This window comes from Oenanthe melanoleuca, chromosome 7 (assembly GCF_029582105.1).
Source record: "Oenanthe melanoleuca isolate GR-GAL-2019-014 chromosome 7, OMel1.0, whole genome shotgun sequence".
NCBI lineage: Eukaryota > Metazoa > Chordata > Aves > Passeriformes > Muscicapidae > Oenanthe > Oenanthe melanoleuca.
This window is the reverse complement of record NC_079341.1, coordinates 4906453-4925106: the sequence shown is the minus strand read 5'-3', so window position 1 is coordinate 4925106 and position 18654 is coordinate 4906453. Positions and strand designations below refer to the sequence as shown.

Here is an 18654-nt window from a genome sequence, read left to right as displayed (position 1 = left end):
AAGGCAGGAATATCTAGTTTTCTTAGAAAAGATCAAGTTTTTCTTCTGTTTGTGCTCTTTCATGATGCCTGACACTGTCTAAACACCCCTGCCCTTCAGAAATGGGCTAAAGGCCCCTTTTTTCCATTCTGTTGAGTGATTACATTTGTTTAAAATGCACTTTTCCTCCTTTTCTGGCAGACCTACGTCCGTGATATTTATCCTTTCCGGAGATCAGTTTCTCCCCAGCTCAACCTGGTGCAGATGCATCCAGAAAAGGGTCAAGAGCTCATTCAGAAACAGGTATCTTACTGTCACCAAATACCAAATACCCTTCAGAAACAAACCCTGAAAATATATATATATTTTTAAATTTTTCCTCTTAAAGGCTTTCCCTCATGCTGCAATCAGATCAAGAGCTTTGATGGATAAATAGTAATAAAATATGTCTGTACATTAAAAGTATAGTATAGTATATATAGTATATATATGTTATAATATTCATATTATAACATATATATAATATATACCATATACCATATTTATATGGCCTAAAATCTATACTGTACATTATTGCAGGGAGATTAGGGTGGGATGTGAATTCCCCCCTCCCCTACTCTGTCCAGCCAATTTCCTTTAGGTGGATAATTTTGCAGAAAATTTTAAAAAAGGTTGTGTGGGAATTATAACAGTTGTATTTTTGTAGCCAAAAAACAGCTACTGTAAGTGATGTTCTTACTGAGAGTAGGAAAATATCATCAGGAGTGGTTATAAAAGGCAGCTATAAAATTGCTAAAGTAATGGAAAATAAAGTCAATGCCATCTCATATGTGTATGACACAGAATAGGATGATATTTCATGTGCTGCACCTATCAGTGGAAAGTCAATAAAAATCTGAAATTACTTGGGATCAACTTGGTTGCTTCTCTAACAGAAATTACTCTGCTTCTAGGAGATGTCCTGCAAATAAATGAGTTTAACACACCCTACATGATCCAAAAATATGTAAATGGGCTTCATATTTTTGCCAGGGCATTATTTTGCTTTCCACATGTTTATATTTAGAGCACTTAGAGCCTAAAAATTTTCTAAGGTAAAATTTGTATCACATATTTGCTTTCCTCTGCAGTTGTGAAAAATGCTGCTGGAAAACATCCAGCTTCAGCAAAGAAAGCAGCACTTTCTTTGCAGCAATCCCTGGAAAAGTATTTGCTTTTTTGTGATGGATTGAGGAACCAATTCTGAGCTGGGTGCTCTTCAGAGCAAGGCAGGACCTGTGAACTTGATCTTTGTCACCTGATCTTTGATGTGTGAAACCACTTGCTTCAAGTTTGGTTTTGGTTTCATCCCAGTGGCTATGAGCTGTCTGGAAGATGCTTCCAAAGTTGCTCCTGGAATTAAATATCACTCTGCTTTAATGGTTTCTTTCAGCACAAAAATAGAAATTGAATATCTAGCCTGGGTGATCCTACCAGTCACAAGTTCAAAGGAGGCTGGTAGAATGGAATTTGGTTTCCCAGTTGGTGGAAAGCAGAAGTGATAATCTGCAGCCAAGGAAAACTTTCTTTGCTCCTTTTCAGTAACACAGAATCTGCTCTGCTTTGTTTTATTGACTTTTCTTTTGCAATTATACACCTACTGTCTATGGCCAGATGTCAGCCAGCCTTATCTCAGGAGGTAGATAGCAATTCTAACTCCTTGTTGACCATAGTGTAAGACCTTGAAGAGAGGATACAAACATAGGGCTTTCATCTTGGGGCTGGTTTCTCTGACCACCTTGGGGCTTACATTAATCTACAGAAAAGCCCAAGTTGAAAATTGTTTTGCAACCACTTAGGGTCCTCCAGAGGACTGAAATGGAAAATGTTGTTAGAACCACTTTTACAAACACAATCCATCTTTGCAGACCTGGGCTGGAGAGTCACACAAATTCTAGCAAGAGGGTGCAGCATTTCATCATGATCCTCTGAGCCAGGAGTGCAGCATCCCTCAGATCAGAGAAAGCTGTAGAAAATGAACCTGGTGAGGTGCAAACACATTTTAAAGAGCTTTTGGATGAGGCTGAGCCTATCAGATCTTCGTCTGCTCTTCCCTGCCAGGTGTTCACCCGCAAGCTGGAGGAGGTGGGGCGGGTGCTGTTCCTGATCTCCCTGACCCAGAAGATCCCCCCAGCCCACAAGCAGTCCCACGTGTCCATGCTCCAGGAGGATCTCCTCCGCCTGCCCTCCTTCCCCCGGAGCGCCATCGACGCGGAGTTCTCGCTCTTCAGCGATCCCCAAGGTATCTCCCTCCTCTGCACTGCCCTGGAGGGCTGCACACAGCCCAGAAGGTTCAGTGACTGCTTCCCCTGCCTCAGAAACACACAGGCTTGCATCTTTCCTGCGAGCTGGTGAATCTCCTCCTAGGAAAACTGACACAGAGCTGTTGGTTTGTAAGCACAGCAGCACAAAGAGCTTCACTGTTAAAATTCTCCAGACAAGGCTACTTGATTTGGACCCAGATGAGAATAAGTTTTAACTGAGTAATAAAATTATGTGTGAGACTACATAAAAAGGATTGTTCAAAGTGCTTTGCCATCTGCTTTGAGGAAGTAATTGCCATCCAACGAAGACTGGGCAAAATTTGCAGCAGGGATAAAGAAACAGTCCACATAGAAACCTTGCTCTGAATGTAAAGTAAGGTTTCCAGCCTGAGGTTGTGGATACTGGTGAAAGCCAGAGAAAGTTGCAGCTTTGATTTTCTCAGGCTGCTTGAAGAAAACATGAGAGAAAGAATTATAACAATGATTAAGCACCTGCTTAATGTGTGAGAGATGTGATGTTTTTGTGAAAGCATGTTTACCAGGGGTATTACCTCCCTTGCACCAGTGGAATTGAGTCTGTTCTCAGTTCCATGATCTAGTCTACAAAAGTGGTTTGTTTCTTTAATAAGGGGTTTTTTGCTTCTCTTCTGCATGAAGGAAGTATTGTTGCTACATCCTTTTTGCCACTCTCCTAGGCCAGTTGCAACATGATGTTAAATAGGTTAAATAGGTTGCACAGTGGTGAGCACTGGCAAGTGCTGTACCTGCCCTACAGGCTCTTGATTTCAGAAGCATTATTGTAGCTCTGCATCAGTTTCCTGTAACGTGTGGGACACAAAACACAAAAACTGAGAACATAAAAACTGAGCATAAATCTGCATTTGTGCCATTCTCTGTGTGAGGCAGATGACGCATGCACAAACTCAGCTCTTCCACTTTCGAAGAGAAGAGCACTCAACCAGCAGATTAATGAGCTGGGTGATATTTACCATTCTTCATATTAATGTTTTCAGTCAAGGTTTGCTCAAGCAAGAAACACAGGTTGGGTGAAATAATTTTAAAAAGGTCATTGTTGTGGGATGGTTTTTTGCAGTGAGGTGTGGTGGACAGAGCTGTTGATTGCTCTTCTCCCCTGCAGCTGGGAAAGAGCTGTTTGGTCTAGACACCCTCCAGAAAAGCTTGTGGATTAAGCTGCTGGAAGAGATGTTCCTTGGCATGCCCAGCGAGTTCCCGTGGGGGGATGAGATCATGCTGTTCCTGAACGTGTTCAACGGCGCCCTGATCCTGCACCCCGAGGACAGCGCGCTGCTCCGGCAGTACGCGGCCACCGTCATCAACACCGCCGTGCACTTCAACCACCTCTTCTCCCTCAGCGGCTACCAGTGGGTGCTGCCCAGCATGCTGCAGGTCAGCTGGGACAGGGATTCACCGAAATATCGCTCTTGGTCTAATCTGGGTGCTGGTGGCAGTCAGGGGAAAAAAAGCGGTTTGAGTTTTTCCAAGCTACTCAAGGGAAAACAGAAGGGAAAGAATTAATGACAAAGTCTGCTTTAATTGCAAAGGTGTTGTGGCAGGAGGAGTGCATGATGAACATGGTATTTTAGTAAAAACATGTTTACAAAAGGTGTTGCCTTCCTTGAACCAATGATCTTAATTCTACCCATTGGTTCTGCAATCCAGTCCATAAAAGTGTGATTACTTCTGCAATACATCACTTCTGCTTTCTGCACTTCTGTGTTGCTGTATTTCTTTCACCTTACAGCAACAGGTCCAACACCAATATTCAACTGTGATGGACAAAAAGACTCTCAAACAATGTACAGTTAGAAAGTGCATGTTTATTCAGCACTGGGCAGCAATGTGAAGTAATCCTCTAATACACACTGCAAAATCACAGAGTCTATTTATTGACAAAAGCTTCCAATAAATGCATGTATTCATAATAATAGCCCCTCCCATCCCCTGCTTCCTATTTTAGTTTGAATTAGTAATTTGAACTAGTAATTTTAAGCATGCATGATTGGCTTCTTGAATTAAGTCTGAATTAAGTCTGGGGTCGTTTTTGTGGGGAGGGATCTTAAAAGGAGGAAGTAAGGCGAGACTTCCTCGCCCTGAACTCTCAACCTTTTCTATCAATGACAATACAAATGGCTTCTGGGCAACTCAAATTTTCAAAAAAATAAGTTTTTGGTTGCATTGTTCGTGTTACTTTGGACCTACTTACTGGTTTCATATTTTCCCGTTGCAAGCACAGCTGAGCAAACATAAAATGACAGGCAATTATTTAACTAACAGATAAGTATCTCAAGCCCAGTTTTCTTCTATTATTTTCAGCAAGGCCTATCTATCCATTTGCTTTTTAATTAATTCTATTAAATAACTAAAATCCTAATTTTTCTAAGATTCATGTTTTAGGAGCACCCCAAGGGAATGCTGGTGAACCAGCACCATGTCCTGCTGACACACAACAGCTCTGTCCTGGTTTAGGGAAAATTTGGGAGGAAATTTTTGAATTGGGTTTTTTTAGGAAACAGACTTAAGCTGTCCCTCTTCCAACTTGTTTGGGGAAATTTTTCTTTGAATAGAAGTGAAAACCTGTTTATTTAACAGGCAAAGCACTTTTTAGCATAAAAATGAACAATACTAAACAGCAAAACTTTTTGTCGTTTTGAAGAGATGATAGATTTAGAAGAGTCCCTCTAGTGGGTTGCAGCCTAGTTTACTTAGTTTGTTATTAATTAGTTCTTTTGGTGCTGGGAAATGCTGCAGCCCAGGCTAGGTTTGGTGGGCTACAGGTGTGAGCTCCTGGTATTTTTTTGGGTTTTTAGTCCGGAGCAGGTCTGAACAATTTCAAGAAAAAGGGAAAAAACCTACGGTTTAGGGAGTTTTTTTATTTTAATTAGTTAGAAACTAAGAGCATAGGAGAGTTTTTTATTGCTGTTTACTGCAGACAGCACTGTTTGTGTGAAGGATGCAGGGCAGTAAGTGCAGTTTCTGACAACGAACTCTGCACTTCTTTTCTCTTCCTTTACTCTTGGAATTAGTCTTAAAGCTGCAGAACTCAATGTTTAACACCAATAGAGCAGACTGGGGATGCAAGTATCACCAAGTTATTCCAAGACAAGGTGGCTCCTCAGCAAGAAATTCTTCCTCTGAGGGTGCTGATGCCCTGGCACAGGGTGCCCAGAGAAGCTGTGGCTGCCCCATCCCTGGGAGTGTTCAAGGCCAGGTTGGACAGGGCTTGGAGCAACCTGGGATAGTGGAAGGTGCCTCTGGATGGGCTTTAAAGTCCCTTACAACCCAAACCATCCTGTGATTCCATGATGGAATCGACACCTGACAGGGAAACTTTCGTCTGCTGAGCCCTCGTGAGAGGTTTTTGGTGCCCCAAGAAGGCAATAGTGGGATGGCCCAAATTAGCTTTCTATTTCCTTCTTGAGTAAATTACTAAAATTTTCTGTTCTCCTTTGTGTTGAGTAAATAAATAGCTGTTTTCCTTCCTCTGTACTTTCACACAGAAATGTGAAATTTCTGGAGAATATTTTCGACTTTGGGCATCCCCCATCATGATTTTTACTTCAGGGATGGCCGAAGTTTGGGACAGTTGAACTATCTGGATTTACTACTTGCTAATTGAAGCTAGCTTATATTCACTCTTTAAGCATGCAAGTGACTCAAAATATCTATGAAAAACTGCACGTTGTCTTTCCTTGTGAGTGACGACAAACCCTGGAAGCGTCAGAGGCGGGGTTTCTCTTCACTTTGTGCTAGAGTGCCAGACAAACCCATCAGGAATGACAGTGCTGTAGCTGGTTCAGGAGGTGAGGAGCTCTTCCCCTGGAGCAGTGCCTGCTGTTCCATGCCCTTTTCCCCCTGCCCAGGTGTACTCTGACTACGAGAGCAACCCGCAGCTGCGGCAGGCGATGGAGTTCGCGTGCCGCCAGTTCTACGTGCTGCACCGCAAGCCCTTCATCCTGCAGCTCTTTGCCAGCGTGGCCCCTCTCCTGGAGTTCCCTGTGAGTAAAAGCCATCCTCTTGTCTTGGGGGAAAGGCTGTGTGTGCAGCTGTTGGAACCCTGAAGGCTGGGAGTTTTGAGATTTCTGTGCTTTCTGGCACTGACCCTCAAAAAACACTGCTTTTGACTTGAGGGCTTGGAGAAGACTTCCAGATTTGAGTGATGGAGTTAGAATCACCAACTCTGTGGTTTTAGTTGTGTGTAGTTGAATAGAAGCATATGGTGAAATTTTGGAATTTGGAGTTTTAGAACATAGCAATAGGTATGGGACAAGATGAAGGTTCTTGGGCGTTGTCTCTTTCTCCTTTTTGTTCCTTCTCCTTCCTAGTTTTAAGTGGTAGTTTTTAGTTAAACAGTGCCGCACTGCAGGTCACAAGTGTTTAGTTATTACGGCAAAAGTTTAAATAATATAGGTGCTAACTGTTCAGCTTTAAAAAACCTTCTACCTAACAAAATTCACCTCCATTTTGCTCGCTTCTAGCAATTAGCTAGAAGTACTACAAAACTTTCTGTACTAGAAATAAAAATTAATAAACAACTAAACACGAACACAAAAAAATTCCATCTCTCATACTTTAATCCTAACTCTAAGTAAAAGCAAAAGAAAAAAAAAACAAAACACTTTTTAGTAGCCATTAATAAAGTAGTGCAAGAACAAACATGCCAGCCCCCATCAGAGGTCACAAGGAGAGAACACTCAGTGCTGCACAGAACCAAGTCCTGACTTATTTCACTTGATGGAGTAGGCTGCTGGTGTCCAGGCCAGTAAATGTGGTCTCACTTTAAATTTCTGTGCACAAATATATGATAAAAGGAGAACAGTGACTTACAAGTCTTTAAATGCAAATCCATTCTTGGAATGGATTTGGGAATTAAAAGTTTGATACCGACTTTTAGTCAAGTCTAAGACTAGATTAGTTGTGTTTTGAAATATTCATTAATTATGTTCTAGCATTTTAGGCACGTTAATGGAATCTTAATTTGAAGTGGGGCACTGTGAGCACACCAATCTTTGTCCTCCACGGGGCAGCAAAGATCTGTGTGCAGTTTTCAGATGTGCTCTCATTGTAGCATCACTCTGTTGAGTCAGGCAAGGCTTACAGGTTGAAAGCAATGGGAAACAAAGGTGGCCCGTGCCTCCAGATGAACATTCCTGGGATGACATTAATGTCTCTTGTTGGAACAGGATGCTGCAAACAATGGAAGCGGCAAAGGAGTGTCAGCTCAGTGCCTGTTTGACCTGCTGCAGTCTTTGGAGGGAGACACTCCAGACATTTTGGACATCTTAGAGCTGGTGAAAGCAGAAAAGCCTCTCAAGTCATTAGGTAACAGTAAAGCACACTGTGTTCAGTAATTCTGGTATATTGTTTGTTGATTTAACAGACATTTGATGCAGCATGATTTCCTCAGAGCCCTTCTCATTTTTAGGAATGTCCTATCTGTTTCTTGTGCCTCATGGGGTTTTTAAGACTGGCTTTATTACCATCATCCTTTTGATGTTTTAGGGAGGGGAATTATTAATTAATTTTATTCCAAAGCTACTTTTTCTGCTTTAAGCCTTCTAGTCTGAGACTAGACTCTGGCATTTTGAATTTTAACATGTGTGAGTGAAAAATAAAGATGCCTCATAAACCTAATTATGCTGACAAGATCAATGTCATCCTCTGCTCTGCTCCATATGGACAGGAAACAAAAGCATCCTCTCCCATGGGCAGGCTGTGACTTGTAGATGATGATGATGGATACAATTCAGAAATCCAGCAGTGCTGAACTCCTGGGGAGGTGTTGATATAACAAAAAGCAGAATATATATAGCTGTATGGTGTATCCAGGATATTCTACCTCTTGATAGTTATCTGAGCAATGCTGCATTTAAGAATTTGGCTGCTTTATGATTCTTCCTGATTTTTATGAGGATCCTCAGCTTATTTTCCAAATCTACATTTCTCTTAAATATTAATTATCTTGATAAACTGTGAAGCCTATCTGACCTTAGAGTTAAAGCTTTGTAACAAAGTGGGATTTTATGATGCTGCACAATCATATAGAAAGTTTTTAATATGAAGTGGTACAGAAACAGAAGATATTTCTTCCTCTTTGTGGATTGTACCAAACATTTGTATAAAATCCTGGAGGTTTCTGTGGAGAGCTATTAGAACATTTCTGAAAATTCTCAAGTATGATTTGATGATGAGACTGTAGATGAGTGTGTGTATCTGGTATCTTCCATATGAAGATCAGAATTCTGATTTACATGTTTTAGGACCAATTTTGACTTGGGCTCCTGCATAAAAACAGGACTATTGTTCTATTAAAAATATTGTTCCTTTACAAATATTATCTTTCTAGTTTCTTAGTGCCCAGAACTAATTATGCCCAAAGTGATATTTGTAATATGTGACTCAAATGCTCTTGAAACCTTTTTCTGAAATCACTAGCAGGAGAGGGGGGAAAAGGAAGTGTGACAGCTCCTTTCATACTTAGTATGATTGTGTGGTAATCTTCTCATATTGCTTTATTCCCCCAGACTTCTGCTATGGGAATGAAGACTTGACCTTTTCCATCAGTGAAGCAATCAAGCTGTGTGTGACAGTGGTGGCTTATGCTCCTGAGTCATTCAGAAGGTTGCTGTCTGTTGTCCTGGTTTGTGCAGGCTCAGAAAAGGCATAAAAGCTATGTATGGGTTGTGAAAGCAAGGCTGGAAAAGGCAGCCAAAATACAGAAATTAATTCCAAGTGTGGGGTTTCTGCCAGCTGCTGGTGCAGCACTCAGCTGGAGGGCAGCCAGAGCAGCAATATTCCCCAGTGTAAACCACATTTCCCAGTGGGGATCACCCCTTATCCTGTTGGTTTCTGTCATCAGAGGAGCAAGGGAGGGGGAGAAACAGGCAGCTGGAGAGAACAGGGAGATAAACTTCTTGAAGTACAAATGTTAGTTTGCAAGAGGGAATCAGAGAATAAAAGAGTCTTTGGAAGAGAAAATGCTTGTTAGCATATGTTTGGAAGATACCTGAAAGTTCAGGGGCTATTATTATTATTATTATTATTATTATTATTATTATTATTATTATTATTATTATTATTAATGTTTAATGCATCATCTAGCTTCCTCTGAAGTTCCCAATCCAATTGCTTCTTTGGCTCAAGATTTCTAGCAAGAAGCAATGAAACCATCCTCCTAGTCACAGATCCAGAACCTTCAGATAGAAACCTAAGCCTCTACCCAATGTGAGCTCAGGAATGACAAAACAAAACAGATTATGGTTATTTTTCCAGCCTCCAGATGCTGATGGTTTTGGAAGCCCTGGTTCCCTGCTACTTGCAAAAACTGAAGAGACAAACGTCCCAGGTGGACACTGGGACAGCAGCTCGTGAGGAAATTGCCTCCATGGGTGCCCTTGCCACCTCTTTGCAGGCTCTCTTGTACAGTGTAGAAGTTCTCACCAGGTAACACACGTGGCCAAGCTGCACTTGCTTCTCTGTGCTGGGAGAGGGGATGCACAGGAGCCCACAGCATGCAGCAATGGCTGAGTTTCAGACTGGGTGAAATCAGTGCAAGCTGTCAGAGCAAAAGCAGGATTTCTGTGTGCTCTAACTAAACAGCAGGATTTCTGTGTGCTCTAACTAAACAGCAGGGTTTCTGTGTGCTCTAATTAAACAGCAGGATTTCTGTGTGCTCTAATTAAACAGCAGGGTTTCTGTGTGATTTAAGGTGTGCTGTGCTGTTCACCCTCTCTTTGCCAGGCCCATGACAGCCCCACAGATGAGTCGATGTGACCAAGGCCACAAAGGGGCCACAACTGCAAACCACACCATGTCAGCAGGGGTGAACACCAGGTAAGGCTTTTCTCTCTTATTCTAATTCTTGAAACAGTTTTGGGTTTGGTTTTTTTTTTTGTTGTTTTTTTTTTCATTGCTCAGAGTGCTCAAAACATCCCAGACTAGGATCTCTAGTTTCAAACTTTTATCTAAACAGAAGACCTTTGATACAAAGGGTATCAACACAGAGGACACACATCCTAAATTATTAATTCCCCTTTTTGCCCTCAAGAAATATATTGCTCAAGTTCATTCATTCTCTGACTAGGGGGATAAAATGCCTGGAAATATCCTTGTCATTCTTAAAAAAACCCCAAAACCCAACAAAACACCAAAGAAATTTCTCACAAAAGAAGGAAACAAAGAAGGACATGGCACCAGTGAGCTGTAATTCTGCTCCTTGGCCATTCCAGTCAGGCTGCTGCAAATCAGACAAGGCTGCTGAAAATTTACTTGGTTATAGCAGAAGGGCTTAATCCATCCACAAGCATTTGGGATTGTGAAGTTTTTTCTTTGCAGCAGGCAGCCCTGCCTTCTCCTGGCAAGACTGTGCCTTACTGTGCTAAAAATCTGAATGTTTGTGCTGACCTGGAAGGGGAATTGTAGCCTAGGAAAAGCTGGGTTAGCTGTTTTTTCTGGAGTTTTCCAAGTTATTACCCATATTTTTTTAATTTTTTTAAAAAATTCAAGAGATTTAGAAATCACTTTCTGCATGGATCACCATCTTGGTAGGTAACTCCTGCCATCAGTCTGTTCTTCTTTAAAATCCATTCAGTCATGGTTAAAAGAGAGCTTTGACTTTCAATCCCAGACATGCTGAAGTCTGAAGTGGACATATGCCATTTACTTCATTTGTATGATTGCTCAGTCTAAGGAAAATAAGGTGCAATGGATAATAATACTTTATTATCTATCTGCTGATTTTGGAGAGCAGTTAATACTTATCTGCTGACAAACAATGAAGACATTCCCAGTGCAGTATGACTCAGGCATCTTGACTTACATTTGCAGATTTTTCTAATTATCACACATTCAGCCCCTGATCCAAAATATTTTTCACTGCTCCAGTTTTCCTGCAGTTGTTTGTTTTATTATCATTGCCACAGAGATCTGCTAGCAACAGCAGGAGCCTCATGATGTTAGATTGATACTGTTTGAGCCTTGGACATGTTAGCCAAGTGGTGCAGCATCTATTAATGCTTCCTAAAAAAAGAAGTAACAAGAGAAAATGACAATAAAACTAAAAAACCATTCTGAAGTATTCTTTTCACTTGGTGATCTCTGGTTTTGTGAAACAGACTGAGCACTGGGGTGAAAAATCAAGAAGAGAAATCACTTGAAAGAGAGCTATGGTTTTTAAGCCTGAATTTTTCCTTTCAGAAGAAGGTCAGTAACTCTAGGAATATGTTTTTTGATGGAAAATGGGAGAAAAAGGTAATTCAATGTGGTCATTGTGTAGGCATTGTTCCAGTGGCACAAGACACCATCCTGACCACAGTACATAAACCTCTGGGCTGGAACAGTGTCACTTCCTTTTACAAAGGCAAGTTTAGGCACTATTTAGTGGCTATTTGCAACCTCACTGTTTCTGTTTTCCCAGGTACCCAGAACAGGGAGCTAAACTACACTTTATCAGGTAAAGTAAATTTTATCCCAGTCTCCCCTGATGTGTGATGAACCCTTCCCACACGTGGTTGCTGTGACAGGCAACCTTTCCTCAGGGAACATATCAAACGATAGTTCATATAGAAAATATTGACATTTTTAGCAAGACTTGGAAGATTATAACTTCCCTTTTTTGTTTCTTAATTGCAGATGCAACTACCTTTCTTTCAATTGCAGAGGAAAGCATCTGTTACACAAACAAGATGAAGAGTTGTTGTAATCCATCCCTGATGATCTGCTGCATATAAATCTCTCTGCTTTGTCTGGCTTTGTGTCCTCCAGGGAGAACCTGCACTTAATGGAGGAGGGGCAGGGTCTTCCTCGAGAGGAGCTGGATGAAAGAATTGCCAGGGAGGAGTTCAGGAGACCCCGGGAGTCGCTGCTGAATATCTGCACAGAGTTTTACAAGCACTGTGGCCCGAGGCTGAAGGTTTTGCAGAATCTGGCTGGTGAGCCCCGAGTGACTTCTCTGGAGCTGCTGGATGTGAAGTCCCACATGAGGTATTCTTTTACTTCTTCTTTTCAGGGGGATTCCTTCCTTCTAGCTCTTTCTTTTTCATAATAGCAGATGGAATCGCTTTTTGGTTGTGCAGTTGCATGTTTTTGTCTGAAATAGGCAGAAGGTGTTTTGGATGTTCCTTAGATTGTACTGATGCTGCTTGCGTGTAAAAGAAGGTTTCTTAAGCTTTCCTCTGGTCTCCCATCTGAAACAGCTCCATCTGATGTGTCAGGACAAGAGGCACCAAGGAGCAGAGCAAAGTCTGTCTGCAAGGCAAGGAGTGGGGAAACTGCCTCTGTTTTAAAATTTATCCTCTGCAGGGGCACTGTGCATTAGAGCCAGCAACTCACAAGCAAGAAAGGCAGAAAAACCACTTTCTGAAATAGAGGGAATGATGGGACAGAGGGCATTTACAGGACCAGCACCTCAGCATGTGATGAGGCAGAGGCACAAATCTTTCCTTGAGGTGCTGCACAGAGCTCAGCTCATGGGCTGGGTGCTCACAGCAGTTTCACATGGTCCTAGCACTCTGGACCTGGTTCTCTGAGTTTGCTCTTCATGGTGAACACAAAACAGCATAAATTGCTACTGAGAAGCAATAACTGGGACAAGAGGGAATAGATCTGATTATTTTGTCAGTTTTTCATTTATATTAGCAGGTGGCAAATACTGCACTCTTTCCAAGAGAGAAGGTCTCTCATGGTCAGAGGTTACAGCAGTAAAACTGGCATTGATTTACAGCAGGTAATGACTTATGCTCTGATTCCTTTAAGTCTCCTGGAAAGTGCTAGAAATAGCTGCTTTGTCAAAGTTGTGGCTTCAAATGCTTAATTATAATTATCACTAAATAAAAGCAATATATCTCAATCCTTACATAAATTCATAAGTAACAGTGGCATGACTGACAGGATTTAACCATGCTAGGACAAACTCAGTTCTACATAAGGAGCAGATTTATCAGAATCTGATGTGGCAGTCATGGTCTTGGGAAGCTGACAGATGCCATTACAGAGGCTTCAGAAAACAGAATAATATTCTAGTCACTTCAGACAGGATTCATCTCACCCAGTTTTAGCCATTTAAAAGTCAAAGTGTTTAGTCTGCAAAAGTCATAAAGATCTTTTTGCACCCAATGAAAAGGAAGAAGTGCATCCAACTGTTTATCCAAGTATTTCAGGAAGATAAGAATTTCCCAGGTTGCTTGTTTCTGCTAGGAAGGAGCTAGCAGATTAATTGAGATTGATGTGTCAAGTTGAATGAAATGGATCTCACACTTTATAATGGATAAGGAAGTGTTTATGTATCACTGCTTGGAACTGGTACTTCTTGCTAGCAAGAAGCTTAATTATATGATAATTTAAATTTCACAGCATTTAAGAAAACAGATCTACTTCATGGTAGGACAAAGCAGTTTTAAAAAATGAATAATAAAGAAATACTGGATAAAAAACCAATTTTATACCACTTTTGGTTAATCTGAGGAACCTGTTGTCCTTGATATTCCTAAACAGATTATAAAGAGAATAGAAATATGTTCCATTAGTTGGCTGCATTTCAGAAAAAACCCCTACAATATGGATAGGATTGTACTGTCATCATCCACTGCAAAGTCTGTTGATGTTTCATGTTTTATTTCTGGTTTTTGCTTACCATAAATATCCAAGTATTTCAGGAGATTTTCATCAAACTGCAAGTGTAAATTAAATGCTGCCACAATATTTCACAGTCAATACAAAAAAAAAAAGCCATTGACAAGGCCATCTGGGAGAGTGGAAAAAGCAACAGCAACACAAGCTGTAGAGATTTTAGGAGAAACAAATAAAAACTGCAGGGAGCAATCCTACAAAGGACATGTTGTGTAAACCTATGGACATGCTATTTTAAAATTTAACACCTGAGAATTGCACAGTGATACTTGCTAAAGTGGTAATGTAAAACAAGCACAGAACAAACCCAAATCTCTCACTAACTGAAAACAGGTGATGTCAGGTCTATATTTCACAGGCATGTGCAATGTTGTAGTCTTACTGCCAGCACAGCAACTCTGGTTTTTGCTACACAAATCTGCAATTCCTTATGTTCCCTTGGTGCATTTAATGTCAATGCAAAAGCAATATTTAGACCACTCATGTTTTCTTAAATACAAGCAGTGATTCCAGCAACACAGCCTGGACAGACCAGAACTGTATCAGATCAGCAGCACGTTTGACTTTTGCACCGTTCTCTTTTTGCCAGGCTGCTGAATATTCACCTGCCAGCGCATTGGTGTGTGTGCAGGGCTGCAAGCTGCGTTGATTTCTCTCTCTCTGGTGCTTCCAGGCTGGCAGAAATCGCCCACTCCCTGCTGAAGCTGGCTCCTTACGACACGCAGACCATGGAGAGCCGCGGGCTGCGGCGCTACATCATGGAGATGCTGCCCATCACTGACTGGACAGCTGAGGCGGTGAGACCTGCCCTGATCCTCATCCTAAAGAGACTGGACCGTATGTTCAATAAAATTCACAAGATGCCAACCCTGAGGTGAGCAGGAAACCCTCTGGGGTCCGTTTCTGATGTTGCAAGCCTTGAAGTGTGGGTATGTCACCTTCCTCAAGCTGTCCTGTTGCACTGAGCCTTTGCAACACAGCAGAAAGTTGCAGGTGTTTTTAGTTCTGTAAGTGTGCTCATGTTGATGTTTTTGTTGTGTCTGCTGGTAGCAGCATGGTTATTAAGAACTTAGGAGAAAAATCCCAGAAAAATAATTTTTCTTTCCTGAAAAGAAATCTTCAGATTTTTTCCATCTCTTTGCCCTTTTTATTAACTTTTGCTGTGAGTTTTTAAATGGAAAATTAAACTACAGTAAGAGTATTTCTAGCATGGCAATGCTGTTAGGTCCTCTGTAAAGACAGAAATAGTCAGGGGCTATGCAGTACATTCTGATTGCTCCCTAGTAAAAGGCAAAGAACTGCATCAATTGTTTCAGGTCCATGCCCAGTGGAAGCCTGGTGTATCACAGAGTGGCATTATGGCACATACAGGCTTTGGCAACTTCAAGAAGTACTGGCTGTGGAGCATCCCTGCTTGGAGGCAGTGGTAAAATCCACTCTGGGTGGTATAAAATCACTCAGATCTGTCAATTTTCCAGTGATCAGAGCAAAGAGTCACTGGTCCTGGTCACCCTCATGGACATATGTCCTCAACTGCTTGAATGGCACTTCATTGGCAGTCTCAGCTGAGAAGCCAAATCCCATCAGAGAACATCAGAACTATGTCCCAGTAGGAATCAAAGATGGAACAAATAATAGGCAGGTGATCTCTTCTTTCTGGCATCACTATCCATCACTTTTCTCTGGCTAACCTGCCTCAAGAAACCCCACCCCTGTAGGGAATTCAGAGGCAGAAACTCCTGTTGGTTTGATTCTTTGCCATGTCTTGCCTGCTTCTCATTCATTCCTTCTTTCCCTGCTCAAACTTTCTTCTGCCTCGAAGGCAGATAGGGGTTTCTGTTCCTAAGATCTTTCTTCCTTATGTAAGCTGAATGAACATCCATAAAATTCCTTTCACATTCTCTCTCTCTATGTCTGTACCTATGTTTGGCTTAAATTACTCATTTGTCCACACAAGGACAGCAAAGCCACTGGACCAGATGCAGCAACTACATTTTTAAGCATCATTGAGTCAAGCTGTTTTTTATGGATGGGTCTGGGTGCAAGACCCAAGGAGCCAACCCTTGGGGTAGTCACTGTCAGAATCTTAGACACTGCCTCCTGTGGGCATCCCACTGCAAAAAAAAACAAACCAAAACAAAACAAAAAAAAAAACCCACAAAAGTGTCTGCTGGAACCAGTGGATATGTAAGAACAAGAACAAACTACAGATCTGGAGATTTTGTTGCAGTGAGGTACATGCTGGTCTGATGAAAAAGTTGCACAGCGAACACTTGATTCCCCATGTGGCTGTGAGAAATCACCTGAAGAGCTTGACTGGGATATTGTTTGAGGCTTGGGTGAGCAAGCTGTGCAGGCCTTTTGTCTTTCTGTCCCAGTAAATGCAGCAGATGCTGGCTGTGACCCACAATAACTGCAGAGATGAAGGGTGTGAGCCACTTTGGTGTCACCTATGCTCTGTCTGGAAGAGGAATCCAATCCTAAATTTTGTTTTGGTGCAAAAAGCAAAGTGTCAGAGAAGAAAGGATCCTGGAATGAAGGACTTTGGTGCTGATGGGGAGTGAATCATCCGTCCTGCACAGGGTGGAATGAAGATTCTCCAGCTGGGCCAGTTTGGGGCAGTCTGTGTGTGGGACTGGAGCAGCCAGGCTGATGGGTTTGCCCATGTCAGTGGGACACCCACAATCCACAGGAGATGGAGGGCATGCTCTCAGCTGGGAGCTGGGCACAGCAGCCCTTTCCCCACGCCCGAGGCCGCTGTGTGGGCTCCCTCTGCTGCAGGGTTTGCGTGCCCAGCTCCAGCCCTGCCGCCGCTCCCTCTCCAGCAAACGCCCCCGCTGTGCTCTGTGGCTCTGTGCCTCTCTCTGTCGCCCTGTGCTCCTCCTGGCCGTCCTGGCTGTGTGGCACGTCTCCCCTGTGGGTGTCACTGTGTGTGGCTGGCCGTGTCTGGGCGTCTGGTGGGGGGCAGGAGCCCGTGGCTAATGGCACCTACTGTTGTATTGCAGGCGCCAGGTTGAGTGGGAGCCTGCCAGCAGTTTGATTGAAGGGGTTTGTTTGACACTTCAGAGGCAGCCTATCATATCCTTCCTGCCTCACCTTAGGTCTCTGATCAATGTCTGTGTCAATCTGGTGAGTAGCCGAGCGCCAACCCCACCGACCTTTGCTGAACCTCCCCCTGCTGTTGGTTTCTCTGGACTGGAGATGAGAGTTTATTCCCATTTTCCCTGGCCCCTTTGCCCCTCACGAGGGGACTCTGCAGGTGACACCAGAGACAGGAAGGTTCATTTTTGAAGTGGTGCATGGGGAGGTGCAGTGACCGACAGCAATTTATTTCCCATTGCTTCCCACGCACCACTTTGAAGATCCACCTTTGCCAGACTGAGCTGAGAGCTGAGGGCTGCAAGTTGGAGAGTGGGGTGGTGGAGACTGCACACACCTGTAGAGACAGGGAGAGGGTGGCACTGGGGACACCTACCCTCCCTCCCCAGTGGGGAAGGGCCCTGACTGCTCTGCCAGGGGCCCTGCATAGTCAGGAGGGTTTGCAAGGTGAATTGACTCCACTGTTTGCAATGTCCCTGGCTTGATCTAGCACAGGTTGGCACTGTGCAATGTTCAGATCCCTCTCCTAGTAAGGTTTGTGCTGTTAAGTGTGTTACAACACACAGGTGGTATGGACAGAGTTTGCCTGATCACTCATCACTGTCACTATAGACCATGGTGTTTCTGCAGCTCTCACACCAGGGGCAAGGCCCCACTTTAACATCCATGTAACTCCAGCCACCTGGGCAAACAAGCATGCTTTCATTCCAGATGCAAAAATACAAATTAAGGGGGAAAGGCTGCACTAGAATTTTACTGTTACTGGGTTTTATAACATTTTCTCCTTAGAGCATAAACGTTGTAACCTTATCTAGCAGCTTACAAAAAAGCATTTCAGGGTTCACCAGCGCTCTGAGGGGCTTTAAAAGCAATGACCAGTAGCTAAAATGCAATGTCAGATTTTGCCAGGTTCCTGTCTTTCAAGTCAATTCGTTGCTGCAAGGGCAGGGAAGCTCCAGCCTGTCAGAGTCCATAAAACTTCCTCCTCTACTTCTAGCTGGCACTAATGTACTCGTGCTGCTACAAGTATTTTGCCTTTAGCTGTCAGAACTGGGTGCACTGTGAGCTGTGGGAGCACTGACTGGATGGTGTGTCATGTTGCAGACCATGAAGCCTAAAAATCAATCACCCAGGAAAGCAGGGAAATATCTCAATGATAATTCATAGTGATGTAAAGAAGGGGCACTGACCCTCTTCCTTCTAAATTGTCCTTTGGTTTTCTGGCAAAAAGCTGGTTACTGCCTTTTTCCCCAGGCAGAATTTGGAAAAGAAGCATGCATTCATCTCCCATAAGTTCAGGTGTCTGCCAGGTACCTTCTCCCTGTTCCTGTCACCCAGCTGTGTCTGGTCATGGAGAGAAACAGGCACATGCAGATCTGTGATTTAATTCCTCCTGAGGAACACATCCCAAGCAGTACAAAAAGCTCTCACCCTAGAAGTGCTGTTTCCTTGTGGTGATTATTCAAGGAGTTCCAGACAACCAGGTCACATGCAGGTGACTCTGCTCCAGACATCTGGGGTCAGTCAGCTGAGAGAAATCGTGCTTAGAGTTCCCCAAAACAGGCTGTGTTTGAGAGGAATCTGAACATTGTACAAAACCTGGCTTGGCTCAGACTTAGGACATTATTTT

General features: G+C 42.8%; 1 protein-coding gene across 3 annotated transcripts in view; it reads left to right on the top strand.

The window, feature by feature from the left end:
• The window catches only part of UNC80 (unc-80 homolog, NALCN channel complex subunit), a 121045-nt gene that overhangs the window by 79064 nt on the left and 23327 nt on the right, over window positions 1-18654 (top strand). For all 3 annotated transcript variants that reach the window (XM_056495900.1, XM_056495898.1, XM_056495899.1), the window contains 12 exons: window positions 181-282; window positions 2080-2260; window positions 3421-3689; window positions 6164-6298; window positions 7484-7622; window positions 8825-8921; window positions 9573-9743; window positions 10041-10133; window positions 11716-11751; window positions 12063-12281; window positions 14599-14799; window positions 16931-17054. In XM_056495900.1, coding sequence (XP_056351875.1) covers window positions 181-282; window positions 2080-2260; window positions 3421-3689; window positions 6164-6298; window positions 7484-7622; window positions 8825-8921; window positions 9573-9743; window positions 10041-10133; window positions 11716-11751; window positions 12063-12281; window positions 14599-14799; window positions 16931-17054 — 1767 coding nt within the window. The remainder of the gene's footprint in view (window positions 1-180; window positions 283-2079; window positions 2261-3420; window positions 3690-6163; window positions 6299-7483; window positions 7623-8824; window positions 8922-9572; window positions 9744-10040; window positions 10134-11715; window positions 11752-12062; window positions 12282-14598; window positions 14800-16930; window positions 17055-18654) is intronic.